General features: G+C 52.4%; 2 protein-coding genes and 1 long non-coding RNA gene across 4 annotated transcripts; 2 read left to right on the top strand and 1 right to left on the bottom strand.

Annotated features, from left to right (window-relative positions):
• Positions 1-95: 95 nt before the first annotated feature.
• Positions 96-5,927, top strand: Angptl4 (angiopoietin like 4). Its single transcript, XM_026411789.2, has 7 exons — positions 96-592; positions 808-918; positions 1,053-1,167; positions 3,436-3,549; positions 4,136-4,231; positions 4,321-4,602; positions 5,282-5,927. The coding sequence occupies exons 1-7, from the start codon at positions 260-262 to the stop codon at positions 5,461-5,463; spliced, it is 1,233 nt and encodes a 410-aa protein (XP_026267574.2). The 5' UTR covers positions 96-259; the 3' UTR covers positions 5,464-5,927.
• Positions 4,617-10,216, bottom strand: LOC113198925 (uncharacterized). The gene is made up of 3 exons (XR_003302908.1): positions 10,134-10,216; positions 6,693-6,769; positions 4,617-4,769 (listed from the first exon to the last, which is right to left on the bottom strand). It is a non-coding gene; the product is annotated as an uncharacterized LOC113198925 (long non-coding RNA).
• A 225-nt stretch (positions 10,217-10,441) lies between these two features.
• Rab11b (RAB11B, member RAS oncogene family) lies at positions 10,442-22,179 on the top strand. Of its 2 annotated transcripts, none has more exons than XM_026411790.2 (5): positions 10,442-10,582; positions 18,939-19,134; positions 20,174-20,367; positions 20,628-20,708; positions 21,172-22,178. In XM_026411790.2, the coding sequence occupies exons 1-5, from the start codon at positions 10,543-10,545 to the stop codon at positions 21,315-21,317; spliced, it is 657 nt and encodes a 218-aa protein (XP_026267575.1). In that variant the 5' UTR covers positions 10,442-10,542; the 3' UTR covers positions 21,318-22,178. The 2 variants fall into 2 exon arrangements, with proteins under 2 accessions (XP_026267575.1, XP_026267577.1); XM_026411792.2 differs by lacking the exon at positions 10,442-10,582 and adding an exon at positions 14,633-14,833 and having other exon boundaries at positions 21,172-22,179.
• Positions 22,180-26,729: the final 4,550 nt, after the last annotated feature.

Genomic DNA, 26,729 nt, shown 5'->3' with positions numbered 1-26,729 from the left:
GCCCCGCCCCCAGCACTCCCCGCGCCCCGCCCCCGAGGTTCCCCCTCCCACTCCCGCACCCGGTTTATAAAAGAGGGCGTTGGGCGCTGCGAGGTCAAGCCGAGCCTAGCGGACCTGAGGCCGAGATCCATTCCTTCCCGCTGCCTTCGGCACCCCAGCGAGTCTCCGCCAGGTTCTCCACGTCTCCAGCCCTAGCATTTCGAGCCTCTGCGTCCCTGCACCGAGTCCCTGCGTCCCCACATCCAGGCCGACCGAGAACATGCGCTGCGTTCCGACGGCAGGCGCAGCCCTGATGCTGTGCGCCGCCACCGCCGGGCTGCTGAGCGCTCAGGGCCGCCCGGCGCCGCCGGAGCCGCCTCGCTTCGCGTCCTGGGACGAGATGAACGTGCTGGCCCACGGGCTGCTGCAGCTCGGCCACGGGCTGCGAGAACACGTGGAGCGCACCCGTGGACAGCTGGGCGCGCTGGAGCAGCGCCTGGCCGCCTGCGGGGCCGCTTGCCAGGGGTCTGAGGCGTCCTCCAAGCCCTCAAAAGCCCCCGAGAGCGTGGTTCTCGGTGGCGAGGCGGTCCCCGAGACCCTCCGCAGCTTGCAGGTACGCGTGCCTGCTAACGCGGGCTCTTGGGCACTCTTGCCAACTCCCTTTCTGGTCTGGAATTGTGTGGGTGGGAAGGGAGAGCGCAGCCGAGGCTCTCTAGGTACCACTGCCGGGGGCTCAAAGCATGGACATTTGGAAGGATGGGTGGGTGGGTAAAAAGGGAGGTTGGAGATATAGGACCGGTCCTCACCAAGATTTGCACCATTCCCCAGACGCAGCTCAAGGCTCAGAACAGCAGGATCGAACAACTGTTCCAGAAGGTGGCCCAGCAACAGCGACACCTGGAGAAGCAGCACCTGAGAATACAGAATCTGCAGAGCCAGGTACCCTAAGCCTGACCCAGGTGGGGAGAGAGGTCAAAGCTGGACCCGAAGGTCCCATCATGGAGCCAGGCAGGTCAGGCAGCCGAATGAGTCAATCCACCAGACACCCTCCCCCTTCTCCTGTCTTGTCCCAGGTTGGCCTCCTGACCCCCCCACACCTTGACAATGGAGTGACCAAGCCTGCCAAAAGAAAGAGGCTACCCAAGATGGCCCCACTTGGCCTGGAGCACAACACCACCCGCCTGCACAGTGAGTGTCTGGACCTCTGCTGTCCTCGGGCACTTCCCTGCCCCTCCATTTGCCAATCCTGTTCCCAGCCCCTTGGTCAGATTCACTGTAGTAAGGGGAGAGGTTCTGGTCTTGGGTCCCAGCTCCTGAGGCTGATGGCAGCACCTCCTTCCTCAGCCCTGACCTGTGCAGGCAGGCCACTGCACCCCTCTTCTCAGCAAGCCAGAGGGCTTTTCCTGAAATCCTGCTGGCCACCAACTGGAGCCAGGGTTGGAAGAGATACCACAAGGAACTTAAGCTTCAGGGGTGTTGGGAGACGGTAGTATCCCTCAGGGACATCTTCCTGAGGGGGAGGACTTTATGGGAGGGTATGATAGACGGGAGGTACCAGGTGGGGGTTTCTGAGGTTTGGCACCCCAAGAACTCCTGAGGCATGAATCTAGAAGGGAAACTGTGGCAGGGCCCCCAGCTCCCTGGCCACACACTGACTCTTTTTTTAAAAAATATTTATTCTTAAGTTTTAGGTGGACACAATATCTTTATTTTACATTTATGTGGTGCTAAGGATCGAACCCAGTGCCTTGTGCATACTGGGCGAGCACTCCACTTCTGAGCCGCAACCCCAGCCCCCACACACAGACTCTTGCCACTTCTGTCCTCAAAGTCCCCATTGAACCTACACACACACACACATTCACACACACACACACACACACACACACCAGGCTTTTCCTGCCATCACAGGTTTTAGGTCTTTTATTGTGTATGTCCCAAGTTCCCCCCAATCTCAAATAACAACATGTGTGTGTGTGTGTGTGTGTGTGTGTGTGTGTGTGACACAGGCTCCCAGTTCCCACTCTTAAGTTCACAGCCATGCTGTCACCCTGCCCAGCATCTGTGACTGTCCACAGCCAACTGGGTGAAAGTGTGGATCCCCCGCTTCACACCCTGGCCTGGTTGCTGGCCTCCAGCCCTGCAGTCTTGAGGGCTCCCTTGCTCCCCAGACTCCTTCCCTCTTCCCCACGGAGGGCTGGCGTTTCAGCATGGTGAGGGTCCCAGGGAGCCCTCCCGAGCCATCATCTTAGATGAGGAGTTTCTGCGGCCAGCAGGCACAGGTCCAGGCAGGGAGATGTGGTGGAAGAGAAGGGGGGTGTGCAGGGTGGTTTAGGACTCCCAGACTCAGCCTGGCCAAGTCGGGGAAAGTTCAGAGCTCTGAGAGACAAACAGCTGGAGCTAATGGAGACCACATTGGTGGCTTGGCTTCATGCCTGTCCTGATTGGATGAGAGGAAAGTAGGGGAAAGGGGAGCTGCCTGAGGGGCCGGGAAGTGTCCTTCTGGGCCTGCCCCTCTGCTGCAGCGGTGTGGACACACTGGCTGAGAATCCTGGCCCTGCCCCTCCCCCTGGTGACCTTTCCTCTACTTTCCAGGCCCAGCTGGGTTGGGCTGGGGGCCGTCCTTCCCCAGTCTCCATGACCCAAGGCCAGGTTCCTTCTCTCCCCCTTTCTTCCTTCCTCCTTCTCTCCTCTATCTTGAGCCCTCTCCCCCTCAGAGCTGGGACCCTGGGCAAAGTCTCTATGTCGCCAAGCCTCATCCAGCTGTGATCGGTGTTCCCTGGTATGAGCAGAGAGCCCTTTTGCTCAGCTCACCCGGGTGGTTGCTTCCTACCCCATCAAACTCCTGCAATCAATCATTCATGCATCAACTCTTCACTGAGTACAGGCTGCAAGCTAAGCTCAGGGTAGAGCCAGGTGCCTATGGACAGAGCTGCTCCTTATCCCTGGCCTCATGGAGCCCCCACTCAGTAGGAGGATGGGGAGCCACCACCAGATGACCCTAGTGTGGGGGAGCAGGAAGCCTTCATGTTCATTTTGGGAGATCAAGCTTGGTCGAGGGGTGAGGGAAGGCATTCTTCTGGAAACTAGGACCCACAGCGGGGACTGAGGGAAGAGAGTCCCGGACAGAGGGACCAGCATGTGCAAAGTCCTTGTGGTAGGGGGATATGTGATACAAGGAAGGTGGTGGGGAACAGGAAAGAAGCTGAAAGAAGCCAGGAAGGGTTGAGGTGCAGCGTTGAGAGGAAGGAATGTGGGTACAAAGGCTGCTCCTGAAGGTGCCTTATAGATTACACTGAGAAGGCCATAGGGAGCCATGGAAGAGTTTAGGCAGAGGTAGGAAAGGGTCATGAGATCAGGGTTGCATCTCACCTACTCATCACCCACATACAGCTTGCCTCCTGAGGCCTCAGGGGCGTCTCTCCTGCTTCACCTCCTCTCTCTGTTTGCCCTCAGGACTGCCCCGGGACTGCCAGGAGCTCTTTGAAGCTGGTGAGAGACAAAGTGGACTGTTCCAGATCCAGCCTCAAGGGTCCCCACCTTTTCTGGTCAACTGCAAAATGACCTCAGGTAGGATGCACTGGCCTTCCAGGGAACCCTCTTACCATTCACGGGCCCTAGTGTCTTTCTCTAAAACGCAGCCCTGTGTGTCTCAGGGTAGAGCATGTGCTCAGCGCCCATAAAGCCTGGGGTTCCATCTCCAGCACCAGAAACATAATAATGAAAACAAGCCCTTTCCCCATTGCCGTCCATCGCAAGCTCACAGATAGGTTCCTGGGGTTACCACCTGTAGCCTAGCAGGGAACGGTAGGGCAAGACTATAATTCCAGCTACTTGACAGGCTGAAGCAGAAGGATCCCAAGTTTGAGACCAGCCTCAGCAATTCAGCAAGTCCCTGTCTTAAAATAAAAAGGTTCAATCCTGAGTAAAACACACACACACAAACTAAATCCAGCTTTGCAGATAGATACCTGAGATCCAGCCCAAGCCCTTGCCTGGTGGCCCATAGTAGTCATCCCTCTGCCTCACCTTCCTTCAGTCCTCCTGGGAAGAGTGAGGGGAATGTGACTCTCCTGGGTTTGGGGGGTCTGAGGGTTGGTTGCCAGGGTCCCCTGTGAGGAGGAGCCTTCTGGTGACCTTGTGCCTCTCTGGGTAGATGGAGGCTGGACAGTGATTCAGAGGCGCCAGGATGGCTCTGTGGACTTCAATCGGCCCTGGGAAGCCTACAAGACAGGCTTCGGGGATCCCCGAGGTGGGTGTTTCCAGCAGGACCAGAGGCAGGGGAGGAGGAGGGTCCCATGGAGGTGGGCCCAGCTCACCAGGCAGCCCCTCCCGCTGTAGGCGAGTTCTGGCTGGGCCTGGAGAAGATGCACAGCATCACAGGGGACCGTGGCAGCCGCCTGGCTGTGCAGCTCAAGGACTGGGAGGGCAACGCCGAATCGCTGCAGTTTCCTGTCCACCTGGGAGGTGAGGACACAGCCTATAGCCTGCAGCTCACGGAGCCGGTGGCCAGCGAGCTGGGTGCCACCACCATCACGCCCAGTGGACTCTCTCTGCCCTTCTCCACGTGGGACCAGGACCATGACCTTCGTGGGGACCTGAACTGTGCCAAGAGCCTCTCTGGTAAGCAGCTTTGCCCCTACCCTGGCAGCCAGCCTTCAGCCCCCAAATGCATCTGTTTCCTTCCCCCACTTTCTCCTTACTTGCTGCGTGTGCTTGGGCTGCTTGCTGATGTAACTTCTCCAACCTCAGTTTCCCCATCTTTAAAATGGTGCTCAGTCCATAGGATCCTTAGGAAAATCCAATGAGACGTTAGTGGGAGGGGGGCTGGCATGGAGCAGAACCACCCAGATCACCCTTGCTTTGTGTTTTTGAAATCAGAGACAGAGCCTGGGTTTTGTGAAGTAAAACAGGGGATCACCTTCTGATGGGTCAAAAAAAATGATGGAATGTTGATCATTTCATATGGTTCAAGCTAACCCAAATTAATGCAATGTATGCTGGTCATAGAAAGTAAAAAATATTAGCCATGTGCCAGGAATACACAAATAACTGGCTGTGGTCACAGACTATGAAAGCAGGTCTACTGCAGTTATGGGTAGGGGATGCCCAGGGCCCCTGAGATTGCTTTTGTCATAACCTTGGGTATCTTGGAACACCATTTGACAATTACTGCCAGTCCCTTCCCATTTAAAATGTGAACAGTCTGAGGCCCAGTCTCACCCCCTACCCCATCCTCATCTCCATCTCCATGTGGAGACCCAAGGACTTGACCAAGTCCCCTCTCCTCTGCCCTCCTCAGGTGGCTGGTGGTTTGGCACCTGTGGCCACTCCAACCTCAATGGCCAGTACTTCCGCTCCATCCCACGGCAACGGCAGCAGCGGAAGAAGGGAATCTTCTGGAAGACCTGGCGGGGCCGCTACTACCCGCTGCAGGCTACCACTATGCTGATCCAGCCCACAGAGGCTGTAGCAGCTTCCTAGCCACCTTGCAAGGGCCTGGTCCCAGGCTCTAGAGGACAGTGACTTTGGCTTTGGCCCACGGATATGGTACTCTGTGCCTGAGCAGGAGCTCTAAGCAGGGGCTGCCTGGAGCTTCTTGAACAGAGATGAAGCCCACGACTGGAGAGGCCCCTTCCTGAGTGGGGGCCACACACGTTGCCCTCTGAGATTAGAGCTGCAGGGCACACACAGACCCTGGAAACCTGGGTCGAGGGGCATTGAGTCCCATTTCTCGCCCGCCCGAGGAGTGGGGGACACAGAGGGACCACTTGGGGCTGGCCAGGCCAGCCCTTGATGGCGGACTCAGTCACATTGACTGGTGGGGTTCAGGGCTCCCTGGGGCCCTGGATGCCCTCATGGTGCTGTTGTGTGGGGGTGCTGTGGCATGAGCTGGCACCAGTGATGGTGTCCGGGTGGAGTCCACAGAATTCTTGGAATAAAAGCAACATTAGAACATTTTGTTCTTCTTTGTCCTTTGGTTTGTTTTAAAAAACCGGACAGTTTCAAAGTCCACATAAACATGTTCCTAGGGTGGAGAACATGCTTTCAGGTCCCCTAAGGTCGGCACTGGTTTTTCCTCCCTCCTCCGACAAGTGAGCTCAGCTTCGTCCACTCAGTATTTCATCCTGTGGATCTTCCTTGTTTTTATCTTGAAAACTATAAAACAAATCCCTCATAATAGAGAAAAGGAGAATCCTTCCTGCTCATACTTAAGCATATGAATCATGATTAATTTTTTAATATCTTGCTAGTGGATAGAAATACAATGCATGACAGCATATAGACAAAAAGTACAATGTGTGCTATAAGTTTAACTTTATTTTTTCTAGTAGCCATGTTTTAAAAAAGTTAAAAAGAGCCAGGCACGATGGGGCACGCCTGTAATGCCAACGGCTCAGGAGGCTGAGGCAGGAGAATCGCCAGTTCAAAACCAGCCTCAGCAACTTGGTGACGCCCTGTGTAACTTAGCAAAATAAAAAATAAAAAGAAGGGCTGGGGATGTGGCTTAGTGGTTAAGCACAGGGTTCAATCCCTGGTACAGAAGAAAAAAATATATGTGTGTGTGTGTGTGTGTGTGTGTGTGTGTGTATGTATGCACATGTATTTTTATAGTAAATATAAATGTTTATATATAAACTTATATATATTTAATATATATACACACACACACACACACACATACATATGAAGTAGAGCATGGTGGCACATACCTGTAATCGCAGTGACTTCACAGTCGGAGGAAGAAAGATTACAGGTTCAAGACTCACCTTGGTAATTTAGTGAAAGCCTGTCACAGAAACAAACAAACAAAACAAGGGCTAGGGATGTGGCTTGCCGAAGCCAAGTGCCAATGACTCGGCTTGGCACAGAATCACGAGCCACCACACAGCTCTGTAGGTTCAAACAGCAATTCTTTATTCCGGATCTCACACCAGCCTCCACACACGTTCAGGGGCAGTCTCGTTCTGCCGCACACTTCACCTACTCCACGAGGCTTTTTCCAAAATCCCATTTGAATCTCACGAGAACTCAACGGGAACAAGCAACAGGAACACCCTAATCCCAGCAGCAATAATCTTCAACCTCAACTTCCCTAAAACCCATATTCTTAAACCGGGAAACGCCTTAAACCGGGAACACCCTAAGCCCAAGGACCGGGATACTTCCTCAAACCTGCAGGATACTTCCTCAAACCTGGATCCACCCTCGATCACCTTGAGCAGGGTCATCTTTCTCAAACACACAAGCAAGGTCGCAGCAAATTTCCAAGGCAAGTCCATTTAACATGGGGTACACTGGCAAGGATTACGATGCGTCAATACCTACTTGGTAATGGCCCTCAGCAGTGGCTCAAGCAGTAGCGCGCTCACCTGGCATGCGCAGGGTGCTGGGTTCGATCCTCAGCACCACATACAAATAAAAAATAAAGATGTTGTGCGCACCGAACACTAAAAAAATAAATATTAAAAAAAATTCTCTCTCTCTCTTTAAAAAAAAAAAAAAAAAGATGAGCATGTAGCTCCGTGGTAAGCACCCCTGGGTTCAATTACCAGTAAAACACACACACACACACACACACACACACACACACATACAAAGTACATTTTAGAAATATCTTATTTGGGTTGGGAATGTGATTCAGTGGTAGAGCATGAGTTGAGCATGTGTGAAACCCGTGGTTTGATCCCAGCACCACTAAGGGAAGGGGAAAAAAAAGAAAGTGAAAAATATTTTATTGAATCCGTCCTATTCAAAATATTAATTGGCATCTAATCAAAATTAAAATTATTGCTGAGATATTTGGCTTTTTGTGTTTGATAAGTCACAGGAAACTGGTTGGTGTTTTACACTTTGGACACATCTCAATGTGGACCAGCCGGTTTCAATAGCTCAGTAGTCACTGTCCACGGCTGGTGGCTGCCACATTGGATAGCACAGCTGTCATGTAAACACTAATACAGGATTTGTGGCCAATTACTCACATATCTACTGATAACCTGTTCTGGAATTTACTTCAAGTTTTCCTTAAATTTATTTATTTATTTTTGTTTTTGGAAAATATAAATTCAATCAATATTTATTGTGCAGCTACTACATGCCAAGCCCTGTGACAGGTATCTGTGATACTCTAGTGAACAAAAAGATCTCTGCCCTCCCTGAGTTGCCCTTTTCAGCCCCTCCCATTACAGATACGGTGACCTAGAACTGATGGTCCAAACTGGGACACTTTCAAGAGTGAAACTGGTTGCTGTTAATAATTAATCTGGACAGGAGATGTCAAACAGCTCACTCCCAGACATCAAAACTTACCAACCCAGTTTTTAAGAATGTAATCATATCTCTACCACTGGAAAATGATCTGCCATAAATAGGTTAGTAAAACTAAGGTTGATGACAATCAAACATGCCTAAGCTTTAAAATTCCAGCTTGTGGGCTGGGGGTGTGGCTCAAGCGGCAACACTGGCCTGACATGCGTGGGGCCCCGGTTGGATCCTCAGTACCACATACAAACAAAGATTTCGTGTCTGCCAAAAAAACTAATAAATAAATAAATATTAAAAAATTCTCTCTCTCTTTTTAAAAAAATAAAATAATAAAATAAAATTCCAGCTTGCAGCCTGGTGTGTGGCTTAACAGGATACTGATTGCTGTGCATTCTCCAGACCCTGGGTTCCATCTCCAGCACACCCAAAACCAACCAACCAACCAACCATGAACTCTGAAAAGAGCCACAAGTAAGTACTGAGCTCTCATCAATGACGTGTATGCTGACATTTTAGAGGTTAAATGGATCCATGTCTTCAATTTTCCTTTAAACGTTTCAAAAATAAGATGATGGGGTCTGGGAATATAGAACTTAGGCTGTGCGCTTACATGTGCAAGGCCCTGGGTTCCACCCCCAACACCAGAACAAAAGAAAAGATGACAGAAGGGTGGGTTAAAAGGTGGGAGAGATCAAGCAAAATGTTTTTTTTTTTTTTTTTAAGAATTTTAACATTTATTTTTTAGTTCTCGGCGGACACAACATCTTTGTTGGTATGTGGTGCTGAGGATCGAACCCGGGCCGCACGCATGCCAGGTGAGCGCGCTACCGCTTGAGCCACATCCCAGCCCGCAAAATGTTAATGATGGAACTTTTTTGTAAAATTCTTCCCATTTGGGCTGGGATTGTGGCTCAGCGATAGAGTGCTCACTTTCTTCAGCACAACATAAAAATAAAGGCATTGTGTTGTGTCCATCTACATCTAAAAAATAAATATCTAAAAAAATTCTTCCCATTTTCCTGAATGTTTAAATTTTTTCATAATAAAATGGGGGAGGATTCTTAGGTCCTATTGTCCTCTGCTTTTTTTTTTTGTACTGAGGATTGAACCTAAGGACACTTTACCATGTCTCAAGCTCTTTTAATTTTTGAGACAGGGTCTCACTAGGTTGCCCTGGCTGACCTCAACCCTATGATCCCCCTCCCTCAATTTTCCAAGCATGAGCCACTGAGCAGAGACCCCTATTGCCTTCTGAAGGCAATGCACACTATATTAACTATGTAAGGTAATGGGTAGAGAAGTTTGCTTAACTGTGATAATAGTTTGATATTAGCATTTTTGTACATCTTAAATATATAAAATAAAAATAAACATACACTTTAATATTAGATAGTGATAAATCCTGTAGGGGTTAAAATAAAACAGGGTAAGGAGGCAGAAGGGAGAGGAAATTATGTTGGAAAGCGCCTGGCACCCAGCAGGGATTTATTATTCATTTACTCATTGTGGTGCTGGGGATGGAACCCAGGGCCTTGCCCATGTTAAGCAAGCGCTCCACCATGGAGCTACAACCCCATTCCCTAAATAAATTTGCTTAACAAAGATTTTATGGCAGAGGACGGTTGATTCAGTATGAAAGGAATGATCCACATATTCTCAAAAAATATTCCATGAGGCCTTCTTCATTGTTTGCAGAGGCTGAAACTCAGAACAGACAGGTAAACTAAGAAGTCCTCAGGGTAAGGATGGAAACTGCAAACGAGAGGAAACACCCGCCCACCTCTGCCCAGAGGGTCCCCGGAAATGGTCATTTATGGGCTGGGGGAGGCCAAAACCGCTAGCCCTGACCTATGACGTCATCGGGACGTTAAGCAGCGTAAAATCACCTGGACGTAGCCACATTTCCCTTCCCGGACAAGTCCTCTGGTTGTAGGGTAGGGTCTGAATCAAGCCTCTCATTGGCTATACACTCCGTCAATCCGACTCATTCTTCCAGTCTTCCGTCCCACCTTTCCGAGGCTGCCTCTGATAGGCTGTTCCGGCAGTCAATTTACAAAGATCCGCATTCCTTCCGCCTTTCTCCAGGAGACCGAGGGCGAGGAGGGTGGATCCCAGGGGGCACCCACCCACGGGGTTCTACTTCCACCTCTGATTGGTTGTACTGAGTGCCGGTCGCTACTACTTCCGCTGTTGATTGGTCAGCAGACCGCCGCTCTGCGCGGCGCCGGCTCCGCCCCCGTCGGGTGTTTGTGGTGGGGCTGCGGAGTCGCCGATCCCGCCGGAAGCGCCAGGACAATGGGGACCCGGGACGACGAGTACGACTACCTATTCAAAGGTGCGGCCGGTGGGGCAAAGACGGGCCAAGGGGCGGCGGCAAGGCGGTGGGTAGGCGGACCAAGGTGCCACTCCAGGCCCCTGGGCCCAGGCTGGATCCCGGGGCTTGAGGTCTGGCGCTCAGACGGCCAGAAAGGCTGGAGTAGGCCGGTTTCTGTCACTGTGTGGTCGGAGTGCGGGGCAGTGAGGAGCAGGAGGCCGGGAGAGGCCTGGGGGTTGGGGATGCGCCGGGGGCGGGGCCGGGGCCCAGTGGGGTGGGGCCCAGGGCAGTGGGAGAGGCCGTTAGGGGCGGGGCCTTCGGGGGCGGGGCGGCCTCAGGATTTGGCGGGCCGGACCAGCTTGAAACCGTGTTTCGGGTTGGGGGCGGGGCCACTAGAGGTAGGGTCTGGACGTGTGGGCGTGGTAGAAGGTGGATTGGACCTGGGCGTAAGGGGGTGGAGTTCTCGCGGCTAAGCCAGATTGGGGATAGCGGGGGCGGAGCCCCGTAGGGAAGGGGCGGACAATGGAGGCGGGGCCGAGTTGGAGGCGGGGAGATGGAGAGGAGAGGATCCCTAGATAGGAGTGCGGATCAGAGTTAGGTGGAGGGGTGCTTGTGTGTGCAGCACCAATTCGTTCCCTTAAATCTGAACAACTCTTGATAGCACTGACCCAGTACCTGCACTTTTCTGAGCACTTTACATTAGTGAATTCATTTAAATCCCCACTTCCCTGTGAAGTCGATATTACCTGGCTTTTCTTTTAAATTAATAAGGGTTGGAATAGGATAGAATCCAGGCTGGTTGTGGACTTTACCACTTAAGGAATGAGTATTGGGGAACTTGCAGTCTGGATCAGGGATTTGATGTTGTCAGACTTCCTCCCCCAACACACAGTGATGACTTAGGCCCTTGTCAACCTGCAGATCTTCCCCACCTGGGGACCCAGGGCTCTAGGCATATTGTATGAGGCTTAGGCAGGTCAGGCAGCCATTGCCTGGTGAGACTCCATGTCACTGGAGTCCTTCATTTCTCAGCTGGACAGGTTTAGGGGTCATTGGCTTCTTGGCACCTTGTGTGCCACGCTGGACTTTGGCCAGATCCTCTGCTGGGCTCCCTGGCTGAAAGTGGCTGCCCTTGAGAACTACCTCCTGGGCCCATAAGGCACCTTTGCCCTTCTGCCTGCTGTTTGAGCGGCTACTAGCTATGGACATCTTCCCCTTATTGGGGGAGCCTGTCTATACCTGGGAATGTGTTCTGTTCCTAACAGCAGCCTTGGCTGACCATGGTGTCTGTGACAGCATCTAGTATCTTGGATTTGTAGAGAATAGAAGAGGTCATCTTACCTATGGGATATCCAAATCTCCTTGGCAGTGGGGGAGAGTGCGCCTCTGTAAAGATCCAGAGTCATCACAGAGCACCATGGTCTATTAGGGGCTGCATGCAGGCTGTGTGGTCAGCGTGTGTATGGTCTCTGATCTCACTCCAAAAGCAGAGGGTAGCTTTGGAAGGTTTTTGGAGATCTGAAAGACCCTCTGGTGACAGGTGGATCAGACTCCAGTCCTGCTGCAGCATCCCCACTTAGCCCACTCTGTGGCAGCTGTTCTCAGGTCCAGGTTGCACACTGACCCACATGTGGCCCTCCTAGGGCAGGGGACTTTCCTCCTAAGTTACTCTATCCAGATGTCTGTGGCCTTTCCTCACTTGTTATTTTTGACCTTTTGTTGTTATAAATAACCTAGCTCTGATTGTTTGCCTGAGTCCTCTTTTTGCCCTTTGGGTTATTTCCTTGATGTGTGTTCCCATAAGTACAGTTACTGGGTCAGGGGCAGCAATGCAACAGACATGTGGTTCCCGGGACTTGTCTCCAGAGCCTGCTTCCTGGAAACACTGATCCAGCTTCTGCAGCAACTGGCACGGGGAAGTGCCCGCCTGCCCCGCTGCCCTCCCCCACTGGCCTCCTTTCCCTGAGCAGAGCAGGTGTCTTGTTGACCTTCTCAAGTTGGATGGGAGCAAAAGTCTAACTCACAAGGTCAGCATTTCCCATTGTGCCCATCCCAGGTCTCCCCTTCACAACTTTTATCCTTCCTGGGACCCTCTCTGTTCTATTTCAATGTTTGTCCTCAAGTCCACTTTTTTTATTATTTTTTATTTTTTTGTAGTTGTAGATGGACAGACTGTCTTTATTTTTATTTGTATGTGGTGCTAAGGATTGCACCCAGTGCCTAGCACATGCTAGGCAAGCGCTCTGCCACTGAGCTACAACCTCAGCCCCCTAGAAGTCTTTTTTTTTCTTTTTTAAAGAGAGAGAGAGAGAGAGAGAGAAATTTTTTAATATTTATTTTTTAGTTTTTGGCGGACACAACATCTTTGTTTGTAAGTGGTGCTGAAGATCGAACCCGGCCACACGCATGCCAGGCGAGTGCGCTACCGCATGAGCCACATCTCCAGCCCCCCCTAGAAGTCTTGACAAAGACCAACTTTGTCACCTTGTGGCTCTCCAGCCCTGCCTGCTGTGGGGAGCCTTCCTGGAGGCAGAAGGGACAGCAGTCTCTATCCCCCCTCCTGTGGCAAGCCAGCCTTCTTCTCCTTCCACCTCCCTACACTGGGCTTTAGTTGCCTTCTGCTGGCTGAGCCCCTGACATGGGGGCCATACTTTTCTTGGGACCCTGGCTGCCCTCTGTTCAAGAGGTTCCCTATCCCCCACCTTATTTTTTGGCAGCCACATCACACTTTAGCTCCCTTGACTTCAGCAGCCAAGGCCAGCAGGTCCTGCAAGTGGCCACCATGTGCTATTTGTTTTCCTCCTTGAACATTCTCCCCCACAGGAGTAAGGTTGTTTATTTGTACCTAATTATAGATCTTCACATTATCACTCTAACATTTTATCCTCCCAGCCGTGGCTATTTCCCCAGCCTGTTGATTGATCCCTGGAGGTACCCCTCACTTCTCCTCTGATGGACACTGGAATGCAGGGTCCACAGAGGGAGCAGCTGTGTCCCCAGGGGCCATTGAGGCCCTCCAGGGGTCCTTTCCCTAGAACTTCTGGCCAATCAGTGTCCACCTGACCCTTGAGGACATGGGTCATTTGGAAGCTGGCAGCAATGGCCCGGGCCCTCTCCTTTGGATTGTGTCCACCCCTGCTTGAGGAGGGAGGTAGTGGTCCCCAGGGAACAGTCTAACTTCAGGGCTTGCTCTTCTCTGCTGAGTGCTCCTGGGGTAGCTTGTGGCCCTCCAGCCTGGACAGGGCCCTTATCAGGCCTGCTGTTCTGGTTGCTGCTCTGGGACCCAAACACCATCTTCCCCTATTTGGATTGAAGGCCTGCCAGTGTCCTGGCTTTGGATGCCTGTCCTCAGAGAATAGCTGAGGCAAGAATGCTTCCCATTGCCAGCCATGGGGTCCAGGATGGTCCAGGCCCTTGTCACAGAGAAGGGGCCCTCTGAATGGCTACTCAGTCTGCTTGAGTGCCTGTCTGGGCCCCTGGGGTGCCACCCTGTCACGGGGCAGGCCAGTGCATCCAGGGCTTTCAAGAGGTTCCAGCTCTTTGTTTTTGCCAACAGGGCTTGCCTGCTGGACGAGCCAAGTGACGTGTCCAGGGGGACCATTTCCCGGCCAGTGAAGCCACCAACTTCTTTGGAAATGCTGGGGGCCATGTCCTCAAGGGCTCTTTATTTCCCCAACACAACAGATCATTTGTACTCTTGACAATGCCATTTCATTGCCAGCCTGCACCCAGGGTTGGGCGCCTCGGCCATCTCTCCGCATCAGGTTCCCTGTGCCAGGGACTGCTGAGGCCATCCAGCCACTGCTGTTCACCTGGGCAGTGACTGGTTGGTCTTCGTCCTGCTCTGAGTGACCTTGGACTAGGGACTTGGGCACTCTGGGGTGAGCATCTGACCTGTTTAGTGGGATATGGGTATTTACAGATGGTCCCTGGGAACTGGAGAAGCTGAGGTCTGCAAGGTGTTTAGGAGCCAGCCTGGCCCAGGGTGTGAGGAGTCTGTTGGCCAGGGTGGGGCGGGACTCACGGGGCCCAGGCATGAGCTGGGGCGAGGCTGGGAAGGGAGTGGGCAGTGGACAGGGATTGAGTTTCCTTCTCCGTTCCCGAGGACACGAGGACTGCGAGGAAAACTCCTGGTCAGGCTCTTGAGGCCAGCAGGGGAGGGAGGTGAAGGGCAAGTGGTGCATACCGTGGTCCCCACAGCGAGTCCAGCCTGGCGCTGAGTGGCCTGGGCCTGGGAGCCGCTTGTTGCCCTCTGCATGGCTGCAAGCCCAGGTATGGCTCTACCTCTCCATCTTTCTCTGAATTTGGCAGTCTTGTGCTCGGCACCCACATTCACAAGAGGATGCTGGCACTGTTGTCACATGTCTTGTGGGCCAGGCCATGTGATGATCTGAGGGAAAGTAGAGGCCTGAATTCAGGGGTCCTGGAGGATGAGCAGGAGTTTGTCAGCTGCCCTAGAGCTGGGTGTGGTGGGAGCTGGAGAGAGGACAGGCTGAGGTACCTGGGGCCTCAGTGTCCCACATGAGGCAGAACCAAGACTCTTGAGCCATATCCTGGGGTGGGGGTGAATAGTCAGTGAGGACATGAGCTGGGAGGGAAAGAATTCAGGCCTTGACTCAGAAGATCTGGGTTCAAATTCACCTGGTTGCTTCCTAGGCTGGCAGCCCCAGATGGGTCATTACTTGGGGGACATGGTTGGGAGGTGGGGGCAAGCCCACAGATACGCACAGGTTTAGACTCTTGTTGTCCTATTCCTCTTACCATGTGTTTTGGGCTTGTCATTCTGTGTCTGAGCCTTAGTTTCCTCTTCTTTAAAATAGGCCACAAGACGTGTGTGGTGACACACCAGGAACTACCTCACACATTCTCTTGGAAGGTTCTTTTTGTTCTTGTTCTTATTATTCTTGGCTCTAAATTGTCCAGTCCAAAGAGGGTGCTGGGTCAGGTTGTGGGGAACTGCCTGATCTCCCCGTCCTCATCTCTGGCCCAAGGGTGCGACCCTGGGCGTTTTCCAGGTGTATGGGGGAAATCTTAGGTAAGGTAGTCCTGCTAGGCTCTGCCAGCCTCTTTGGCATTTGTTGGTGCTTACTGTGTGCCAGACTCTGCCAGGGCCTAGAACTACAGCAGGAAACAAAACTGTCTGAGATTCCCGCTCGTGGGGCAGACTGGCAAATGTGAGAGGGTGACAAGAGTTCTGGAGGAAATGTTGGGATGGATAATGGGGAAGTTTAGCAAAGTGAGGTTTATTAGGGTGGCATGGAGGTCCTTCTGGACCAAGCAGTGTCGAGGGACCACATGAAGAAATTAAGTAGGGAGCCAACATGGTGCCTGGGATGTGTGGTCAGGCAGAGGGAGAACCCATGCAGAGGCCCTGAGGCAGGACTGAGCCTGGTGTGCCGAAGGAAGCAAGAGTACAGTGAGCAAGCTGGGTGTTGTGGTGCACACCTGTAATTCCAGCAGCTCTGGAGGCTGAGGCAGGAGGATCACAAGTTCAAAGCCAGCCTCAGCAATGGCGATGCCCTAAGCAATTCAGTGAGACCCTGTCTATACAAAATACAAAATAGGGCTGGGGATGTGGTTCATCGGTCGAGTGCCTCTTTTTTAATCCCTGGTATCAAAAAAAAAAAAAAAAAGGAGAGAGAGAAGAAACTAGTACAGTGCGCAAAGGGGAGAAAAACAGGCTAGGGTGAGCAGGGCAGGTCATGCAGGGCCTCTTGGGTCCCAGGGAGGACTTGGGCTTTACCTAAACTAAGGGAGGTGGACCAAGACTGTTGGGACTTGACTTGGGAAGGCTCACTGGCGCCCTCCTGTGACCGTGAGGAAAACAGGCTTTGGATGAGATGAGAGTGAATGCTGGGCCACCAGGGAAAGTGCTTGCTGGCTTTGCCCCTCAGGGAGAGAGGACAGTGGCTTGAACTGTGAAGGTGGTAAGAAGTGGCAGGAATCTGGAGACACCCACACAACTTTTTACCAACTATTGCATTCAGATAGAAAAGCACTTATGTGAGCGCATAGCTCAGTGTGTTTCCACCCGCTCACCCCCCCCCCCAACCTGAGTAACCAGACAGATGCAGAAGCAGAACGTTGCCAGCTCCAGAAGTGCCTGCGTCATCCTTGCCCTGGTCCTGTGTTGAAGGGGCTGTAGGAGGCAGCCTAAAGTGTGCGACAGAGAAAGGGATTGAAAGGGCTCCAGGTGTTTGGCCCAGGCACCCAAAGGCCCCAGTCTCCATTAGCTGAGATAGGGAAGGCTGGGGGAGGTTTGGGGGTGATCAGGAGTTTAGCTCTGCTGCACTGGCCTTGAGGGGCCCATGAACCCCAAAGAGATGTATAGGCAGAAGGAAGGTCAGTCTGGGCTTGCAGGAAGAGAGGGAAACGTAGGAGTTGCCAGCACGTGGGCCTGGACAGGGTCACCTAGGGACCAGATGTGGACACAGGGGCCAAGCCCTAGGCTCCCTGATGATTGCAGGCCAAGGGGGATCTTGCAGAGGAGACTGGACAGGAGCAGCTAGCTATAATATGGGGGGTGGTGTGAGGGCCTCGAGTCCCAGGAGGCTGTGGGAAGGAGGACTCATGGAGAGGTAGAGGCAGACATGTGCCCACTTCAGGTCCCAGAGGAGCTAGGAGGACAGGACGGGGAGACAGTGAGTATGGACAGTGCCTTCTAGGGGTTTGGAGCCAGAAAGGAGACAATTAGGGTGTTGCTTACAGCAGGAAGTGGGGTCCGGAGACAATCTCAGGAGGAAGAATTACTGGCATGTGGCCACAGCCATGCTGTCCCATGGTCCAGGGGAGCCGGACGGCCTGGTGACCTCTGGGCCCTGTTCCCTCAATGGGGCAGGACTCCCAGGAAGGGCCTGGGATCCTCTGTGTCAGCCAGGGCTGACAGGCTCAGCCTGCATTCCTGCACCTTACCACACTCAGCAGGGCCTGTGGGCTCAGCCTCACTCTGTGGCTCGCTCATGCTCCCTCTCCTACTCCCCAGGGCTGTGGACGACCAAGCCTGCAGCCCCCATGACTCCACTGGGTAGACCCACCCTCAGGTGCCCGGGTCCAACGCCCACACTTGGGGCCTGGTTCGACCGCTTCTTGTTTAGCTCAAGAGCATGTGTACACACATGTGCACGCCCTGATCTTCCTTGGCAAAGAACACCCTGGGTGTGTTGAAAGCCTGCTCAGGCCCTCTTAGACCATCTCCCAAAGCTTGGGCAGTTGGGTCCCTAGAGGCAGTGCTTCGATGGCTGGGTAGGACATACTTTACAGCCCGGCTAGCCTGTGCTAACGGCCTCTCAGGGCTCTTGCTCCCAGTGTCCTTCAGCGTGCATGAGGCAGTCCTGCTGTACATCCTGCCTTCCCTGGGGTTGGGCCTCACATCCTGGGAGCAGTTGTGTCCGTTCTGGACACGTGCGCATGTTAATAAGCTGCTCCAGCCACAAGCAGGTGTGGGCTGGGCTGGGCGGAGACTCTCCCTCCTCTCTGGCCACCAGAGGGAGCTGAAGGAAGTTGTGCACACTTGTGAACTTGAGGACATACACTTACACAGACAGCCTCGAGGACCTCCCCTTGCACCAGGGACTTGGCCAAGAGCATGCTGCAGCTCAGCAGAGCGGTCCTAACATGGGGCTGACCCTTTTGTGTCGCATCCAGTGGGCACATTCCTGTTCCACATGGGGTGGTTGGTACTGGAGCTAAATGTGGGTTTGCCTGCCGTAGCACAGTACAAGCATGGCTGAGGGATGGCTTTTCATTACTCTCACTTAAAGCATCAGATGCAGACCCTCAGGTAAAATCCCTGCAGAGTCTTGATCTCTCCCATGCCTGAACCAAAACCACCACAGTAATGACAACTGCTTACTCATGTCCCTTCCTCTGTGCTACACACTGACTGGGTCCTGACCCCAGCTGCTCTCTCTCCTTCCTCCTAAAGGGCCTATTATTGCCTACATATTCACACATGTAGAAAAGGTGGCCAGAGATGTTAAGTGACTTGCCTAAGGCCACACAGTTCCAGAGCTTTTTCTAGTCATTCCCAGTAACTCAGCCACCAGGCTGCAGGTGGAGGTTTGAGACTTGTTAGGTTTCCATCCCCCCTGCCTATGGGGTTGCCTGGTGTGTCCCTGTGACCAGCTGGAATGGTCATCTTGAGGATGAGAGACAAGCAGAGATGCCCTGTTCCCACAGGCTGTTTCTGAAAAATGGAAGCCTCCATTCACTTCTGCATCAGTTCCTGTGGTACTCATGGTGATGGGCTCCAGGCATCTCCAGCTCCTCCACCACACATTTGTGTGGTGCCCAGGGAGCTGCCATGAAGGTTCTGTGGGTGGATGTGAAGGTCACATGGGGACTCAGATCCTCAATCTCCTCTCTCCCTGCCCCCAAGTGGTGCTCATCGGGGACTCAGGCGTGGGCAAGAGCAACCTGCTGTCACGCTTTACCCGCAATGAGTTCAACCTGGAGAGCAAGAGCACCATCGGTGTGGAGTTTGCCACCCGCAGCATCCAGGTGGACGGCAAGACCATCAAGGCGCAGATCTGGGACACAGCCGGCCAGGAGCGCTACCGTGCCATCACTTCTGCGTGCGTGTTGGGCTGGGGCCTGGACATAGCATGGGCATGTGGAATGTGGGCATACAAGGGTGTGTAGGAGTTGGGTGAGAGAAGGGGTAAGCTCCAGAGATCAGGGACACCCTGGACACTGCCCTCAGATGCCCCCAAGAACTGTAGGACTTTCAGCAGACTGGTGTCCAGCCTTGACCACCCTTGATACTGGGTTTACTGCTGGCGGCACAGTGAGAGTCTGGCTTGGACCACTCCACTGTGTCCTCACCCCAGTGCTGCCCATTCAGCTGGTCCTGCCTGGCCACCTTCTCTGTCTTCCTGAGGCCTAATGGCCATCCAGGCTCATTCAGGCTGGGTGTGATGGTCATGCCTGTTACCCAGCTACTAGGGATGCTGAGGCAGGATGGTTCCAAATTCCAACCCAGCCTGGACAACTGAGCCTGTCTCAAAATAAAGAACAAAAGGGGCCAGGCATGGTGGTGTGTGCCTGTAATCCCAGTGGTTCAGGAGGCGGAGGCAGGAGGCTCACTAGTTCAAAACCAGCCTCAGCAACAGCGAGGTGCTAAAGTAAAAAGAACATTAAAAAGACCCACCAGGTTGCCTCTTCCTGGCCCCTCCCGGCCCCCTGCGGTTCCCTGCACCCTCACTCCTTCCATCCCTCACTGTCCTCTGTACTCCCTTCACATAGTTTTGTCACTTCCCCATCCTTTGTCCTCCAGGCACCCACGAGTCCCTCCTCTCCATGGTCCAGCCTGTGGGCATCAGAGTACTTGCCCAGCAGTGGCTCTTTCCTGCACCATGGCTCCTTCCTTCTTCCCTTTTGTCGGTGACCTCATTGTTTCCTCTAACACCAGACCCCAAACTTCCTCCCCAAGTCCCCACGTCCTGAGCTGAATCTGGGGGACAGAGCTGGGGCCTCAAGACCTAGGACCCTCAAGGTCAAGATGGCTGCCCCTCAGCTGGGCCCTGTGCACAAACCAAGAAGCCACTGCATGCCTGGGTTCCTGAGACCACTGCTGTCCATGGAGCCCATGGCTCAGCTGGACCTGCCCCACAGGTACTACCGCGGTGCAGTGGGCGCGCTGCTGGTGTATGACATCGCCAAGCATCTTACCTATGAGAACGTGGAGCGCTGGCTGAAGGAGTTGCGGGACCACGCGGACAGCAACATTGTCATCATGCTGGTGGGCAACAAGAGTGACCTGCGCCACCTGCGAGCCGTGCCCACTGATGAGGCCCGTGCCTTTGCAGGTAAGGCATACTGGGGAGTGGCAGGGCCATGCCCAAGAGGAGCTGAGACTCAGGCTTCACAGCATCTGGAAGGCAGGCAGTCCCACGTGTTGACTTCCATGTCACAGCCCCATCTTCACCTCCCTGAGGAGTGCACCTCTTGGTCATCCTGTCTGCTCAGCACCAGCCTGTCACGTCCCAGGCCAGGCAGTTGTTAGGCAGGTCTCCCGGGAGCCAGACGTACACACCCACTTACCCAGGCAGTATTCTCTCTGTTCCAGAAAAGAACAACTTGTCCTTCATTGAGACCTCAGCCTTGGATTCCACCAACGTAGAGGAAGCGTTCAAGAACATCCTCACAGGTGGGCCTGGGGCTGGGTGGGCACGGGGAGCCCCTGGGCCTTGGCTTTGTAACCTGCTCGTCAGTCTGGACCTGAGGACAGAGGTGGCACGTTCTGTGGGATCAGGTCCTTGCTAGTACACAGGACACAGACTCCCTTGCTCAGTTCCCCTGAGTGGGTCCTGTTGGCACCAGCGGAGGGGGCAGTGGCCTTCCAGACCTCCTTGGCTCTTAGGAGTTTGTTTGAGAGGGCAGAGGAGGGCTCTGATGTCTGGAAACAGGAGCCTGGGCTGGCTGTGACCCAGCACTGGGTCAGCTGGCAGGAATCCCCGGAGCCCAGCTCTTGTCACTGTTACCCTTGTGTGATGGAACACACAGGGCACAGTGGGGGCCTTCGAGGGGACAGTGAGCCTGAGTCCTTCAGGGAGGCGGTTGCCTTGGATAGACACCCGTGGCGCATTCACTCTGCATCCTCCCTATTGCAGAAATTTACCGCATTGTGTCACAGAAGCAAATCGCCGACCGTGCAGCCCATGACGAGTCCCCCGGCAACAACGTAGTGGACATCAGTGTGCCGCCCACCACGGACGGACAGAAACCCAACAAGCTGCAGTGCTGCCAGAACCTGTGACCGCCCTTTGCCACCACCCCAGCGTGCGTGCACGTCCTCATCCTCGCCTGCTCCTCACCATGTCCTCCCGCCCCTGTCCCGGTCCTCTGTGACCAGCTCAGTCCCACCCTCCAAGTGAGCTCTGCACGCCAGCCAGAGCCCAAGAAGAGCAGGAGTTGGGTGGCACCTCCCTTCCTGCCCGAGGAAGCCTAGAAGCCCCTGCTTGCTGCACCTGCTCTCCTCGGGTCCCTGTGGGCATCTTGGCAGGGTGGGGAGGTTGGCAGGATGGACAGGGCTGGCCGGAGGCAAGGAGGACCAGTGGATGGAGCCGACTTCTCTTTCCCACAGCAGACTCCAGGGAGCTGTCACCTCCCTCCTGATCTGGCCAGTTGGCCTCTCATCCCTACCCAGAACCCCCCTTGGGCTACCGGAAGAGCCTGGCAGCGCAGACTGGGCAGGCAAGACGCTCCCAGCTCTCGGCCTCCTGCCTGCTCCTCCCGCACAGCCAGCGCCAGCACGGCACTACCACTCCGGGCGCGCGACTCCAGCTCCCGCCTGTAGATTTACACTGGGAGGAGACCCTCGCCTTCTCACCCTCTTGCACGCAGCGCGCTCTCCCCCACTGCCCGTCCTCCCTTCTGTCTTGTCTCCCTGTCTGGTCAGGAACCTGTTTGCAAGTGAAGCAATATCTCCGTGTTTTGTATATACAACCGCTCTTGTAGCCTTTGGTTTTTGTTATTGTAGAGAAACACAGATTCTTTATACACTTTGTAAGATTTACGCCAAACCCCAGCTCTCGATCTCTTATTCTCCCTGTGGCCCCTGCACTGTTGCCCGATACTAAATGTATAAGCCGACTTCCTGTACAGAAACCTGCCACTGCGCCTCTGTCTTCTTTCTCTCCGCCAGGCAGCACTGCTGAGCGAGCCAAGGTCGCTTCGTCCCCCACGGCAGGCTGGACTTCCCTGGCTCAACTCATGGGGAGCTTAGGAGACCAGGCCTGAACCCTGGGGGACTGTTGGGCCCAGTATCTGCAAGGGCAGTTTGGAGGCTCACGTGGCCATCAGTCCTGGAGTAGAATGAGCCTCCTTGTAGCAGGGAGGAAGGCTGGGGGCCATGGCCCACCGCGGGTAGCTTTCACTGGAAACTAGGACTGCCAGACAGGAGGGCCCACGGCGCCCTCTGGTGGGGATGAGAGGGGTGGCCACGCCCACTGCTCACCATTTCCGTCTACTACCCACTGCTATCACCTCAGCTGGGGTCCTGGCGGGGGCTTTGGGTGGTAGATATTGGGTGACTTCAGCTCTACCCAGCTCTCTGCCTCAGACTGACACTTGAGAAGGGCCAGTGGGGAACACTGGCAGAGGCAAAGTGGGCGGCTCGAGGTCCTCTGCCTGTTCCCAGGATGTTGCTTTTCCCTGGACCACATGGGCGGGGCTTGCATAATGAGGAGACCTGACCCTCCACTCAACTCCTACAGGGACTTTGGGACCTAATTGTGTCCCCCCTCTTCTGAGGACTGGGAGCTGTTCCAGAAGCTCCAGCCTCTGGTTGAAGAGGCGACTCATACCCTGAATAGCTTGGAGGCCCATCCTCTTGGTTGCAGGCTTGGGCCTCCTTCCCTGGAGGACAAGCAGTCCCAGACACATCTCTGAGAAGAGGTCCTACGTGGGAATGAGCCTGGTGTGTGTGATGATGGGCTAGCAGCCAGGGTTAAGGCTGACAATGGAGTTGGGAGTCTGGGGGACATGGGCAGCCAGACATCATGTGCTCTAGGACCCCATCCACACTGACCCCAAGGCTCTGACAGCCCTGGGTTGGGGCAGGATAGTGTGGAGCATGTGAGAAACGGGCTTCAGGGAGCCAGGTGAAGAGGTACAGCACCCTTGAAAGATTTCCAGCAGTCATGAAGATCAATTATTTCTGGAGCCCCGATATTTGCAAAGCCCAGAGCTGTTGGGAACCACAGGCCACAGATGCTGTTTTAAACACCCTGATTTCATATCAGACTCCCTGGTACCAAGTCCTTTTCTTAAGTCTTTTATAACTATGGAAAATGTCCATAACATAAAATTGACTATTAACCATTTTAGATCCACAGTTCCATGGCATTAAATACATTCACATTGTCCTGCAAAGAGCACCATCTATCTCCAGAACATTCCCATCTTCCTAAACTGAAATTCTGTCCCCATTAAACACCGACATCCTCGCCCCCTCCCCAGCCCCTGGCACCCACCATTCTCCTTACAGTCTGTGGGATCTTATGCATCTAGGGACCTCCTATTCGTGGAATCATGCCATATTTGTTCTCTTGTGACTGGTTTATTTCACTGAACATGAGGTCATCCAGGTCATCCTGTTGTGGCCTGTGTCTGAATTTTGAACTTCCTTCCTTTTTAAGACTGAATCTTTGTGTGAATATACCACATAGAGTTCTCTATGTTTCCATTTGAGTTGATTCTACTTTTTTTTTTTTTTCTTGTACTGGAGATTAAGCCCAAGAATGCTCTGCCAATGAGCTATACCCCAGCCCTTATATTTCTTATTTTGAGACAGGCTCTCAGGCTAGGCATGGTAGCACACGCCTGTAGCAATCACACGCCTATAGTAATCCCAGTGGCTCGGGAGGCTGAGGCAGGAGGATCAGGAGTTCAAAGCCAGCCTCAGCAACAGTGAGGCACTAAGCAACTCAGTGAGACCCTGTCTCTAAATAAAATACAAAATAGGGCTGGGGATGTGGCTCAGTGGTTGAGTGCTTCTGAGTTCAATTCCTGTATCCCAGCACCCCAAAAAGAGAGAGGATCTCTCTGGATAGTCAAGGCTGTCCTCCAACCTGCAATCCTTCTGTCTCTGCCTCCTAAATCATGGATTATGGGAGTGCACCACCATGCCCAGCTGCTTCCACCTTTTTGCTAGCGTGAATAATGCTGCTATGAACATGGGTTTACAAATATCTGAGTCTCTAATTTTAACTCTTGTGTATATATACAATTGCTGGGGCATATGGTAATTCAATTTTTTTTAGGAACTAAATTAAGTCTATTATTGCACATTGTTATTTGGTATTCACAACGATCCTAGGAGGTGGACATAAATATTAGCTTCATTTTACAGATAAGGAACAGGAATAGTGAGTGATTCACTCAAGGTCCTACAGTTGAGATGCAAGCAGATTTCACACCTGGAGTTGTGTGTGTAACCATCAAGTTATGGACCTCTCCCATGGTTGATTAAGGGCATGCTACGAGCCAGAAAGCTCTAAGTGAATTAAATGTTCAGATAAAGACTGGGAAGAGGGGCTGGGGTTGTTGCTCAGTGGTAGAGCACTTGCCTAGCACATGTGAGGTACTGGGTTTGATTCTCAGCACCACATAAAAAAAATAAAATAGGGGGCTGGGGATGTGGCTCAAGCGGTAGCGCGCTCGCCTGGCATGCGTGCGGCCCGGGTTCGATCCTCAGCACCACATACCAACAAAGATGTTGTGTCCGCCGAGAACTAAAAAATAAATATTAAAAAAATTCTCTCTCTCTCTCTCTCTCCTCTCTCACTCTCTCTTTAAAAAAAAAAAAGGAAACCATATGGTTAAAATATTTAAAAAAAAATTAAAAAAAAAATAAAATAGGGGCTGTGGTTGTGGCTCAGCGGTAGAGCGCTCGCCTAGCATGTGCAAGACCCTGGGTTCGATCCTCAGCACCACATAAAAATAAAATAAAGATATTGTGTCCAACTACAACTAAAAAATATATAAAATAAAATAAAGATATTGTGTCCATCTGCAACTAAAAATATTGAAAAAAAGAAAAAGACTTGGAGGAAGTATAGTGATTTCTCAGTACTCACAGAAGAAGAAACCAAACACTGAAGATGCTCTGGACCTTAAGTAGAATGGGGTAGTATTTACACAGAAACTTTTATGTACTTTTTTTTTTTTTTTTTTTTTTTTTTTGGTGGTGGATGTTGCTGGGAATTAACCCAGGGCCTTGCATATATTAAGTAAGCTACCACAGAGCCACACCCCAGCCCCATTCACTGTGTGTGTGTGTGTGTGTGTGTGTGTGTGTGTTACTGGGATTGAACCCAGGAACATTCTCCACTGAGCTACAACCCTAGCTACCCCCACTCTTTTTAAAATTTTATTTTCAGGCAGGATCTTGAACTTAGCATTTTCCTGCCTCAGCCTCTGGCTGCTGGGGTTACAGGCTACCCAGCCCCAGCCCTTTGTTTTTTGAGACAGGGTTGCACTAAGTTGCTGGTTGTCCTTAAACTTGTAGCCTCCTGCCTTAGCCTCCTGAGTTGCTGGATTACAGGCATCACCAGCACGTCTTGCTCCAGTCAGTGGTTTTCAGTATGCTCAGGATGCTGTGCTAGCTCCACCATATCTAATTCCAGCACTTTCTCACCATTCCAGAAGAAGTAGCATCCATTCCATGAAGAATTGCTCCTCATCTGCCCCTTCCCAGCAAGCACTCAATTTGCTCCATCTGCAGGGACCATGGTGTCATTTATCATCTGTCTTTCTAGAAACTTGAAGCTAGAAGCTTGATCAGATTCAGGATGGGGCACTTCATAGGTTGGGTGATGCATGTACACTAGGAGGCACATAATGTCAGTGCATCTCTTGTGTTGTGATAAGCATTACTAGGATTCACAATTCATTGGTAGTTACAAAATGGTTGTATTAGAATCCTATCCATTTTTTTATGTACTCCGATTCCTCATCCACTATGTTGGTGACCTTGAGATACAGTGTATGCAAATCTGCATAAAGACTTAACTCTTTCCTTTGTTCATCAGCTTTCAAATGTCATGATTTTCAAGACTTTGAGTAGTCTCCCAAAGTGACTGACTAGTTAGGTTTTTTAAAGATAAAATGTGTGTTTGCCAGTCAATTAATGGAACTGAAGGCTATCATGCTAAATGAAATAAGCCAATCACAAAAAAGTCAGGGGCTGGGGATGTGGCTCAAGCGGTAAGGCGCTTGCCTGGCATGCGTGCGGCCCGGGTTTGATCCTCAGCACCACATACAAAGATGTTGTGTCCGCCGAAAACTAGAAAATAAATATTAAAAAATTCTCAAAAAAAAAGTCAAAGGCCAATTGTTTTCTCTGATATGTGGATGCTGACACACAATAGGCAGAGGTGGGTGTGGAGGTGAAGTTTCACCAGATTGGATGGGGGAATGGGGATAAAGGAGGGGAGATGGGAATGGGAAAGACAGTAGAATGAATTGGACATAACTCTCCTGTGTTCATATATGACAGTCTGTGTATATGAATTACACAACCAGTTTAATTCCACATCCCGTACAACCACAAGAATAGGAAGTTATACTCCATATATATATGATATTCAAAATACATTCTACTGTCCTGTATTTAAAAAAATGAAAAAATGCATGGTTTAATCCCCTTTGTGGGTCAAGCTTCCAA

Source organism: Urocitellus parryii, chromosome 3 (genome assembly GCF_045843805.1).
Source record: "Urocitellus parryii isolate mUroPar1 chromosome 3, mUroPar1.hap1, whole genome shotgun sequence".
Lineage (NCBI taxonomy): Eukaryota > Metazoa > Chordata > Mammalia > Rodentia > Sciuridae > Urocitellus > Urocitellus parryii.
The sequence above is the reverse complement of the archived record's forward strand: the minus strand, read 5'-3'. Positions and strand labels throughout refer to the sequence as shown.

Excerpts from the sequence above, each read along its gene's own strand:
- Rab11b (XM_026411790.2), top strand. The coding sequence starts at position 10,543 with ATGGGGACCCGGGACGACGAGTACGACTACCTATTCAAAG. Across the intron at positions 10,583-18,938 it reads GTACGACTACCTATTCAAAG|TGGTGCTCATCGGGGACTCA; the intron begins GTGCGGCCGGTG and ends CCTGCCCCCAAG. Across the intron at positions 19,135-20,173 it reads TACCGTGCCATCACTTCTGC|GTACTACCGCGGTGCAGTGG; the intron begins GTGCGTGTTGGG and ends CCTGCCCCACAG.
- Angptl4 (XM_026411789.2), top strand. The coding sequence starts at position 260 with ATGCGCTGCGTTCCGACGGCAGGCGCAGCCCTGATGCTGTGCGCCGCC. Across the intron at positions 3,550-4,135 it reads CAACTGCAAAATGACCTCAG|ATGGAGGCTGGACAGTGATT; the intron begins GTAGGATGCACT and ends CTCTCTGGGTAG. Across the intron at positions 4,232-4,320 it reads AGGCTTCGGGGATCCCCGAG|GCGAGTTCTGGCTGGGCCTG; the intron begins GTGGGTGTTTCC and ends CTCCCGCTGTAG.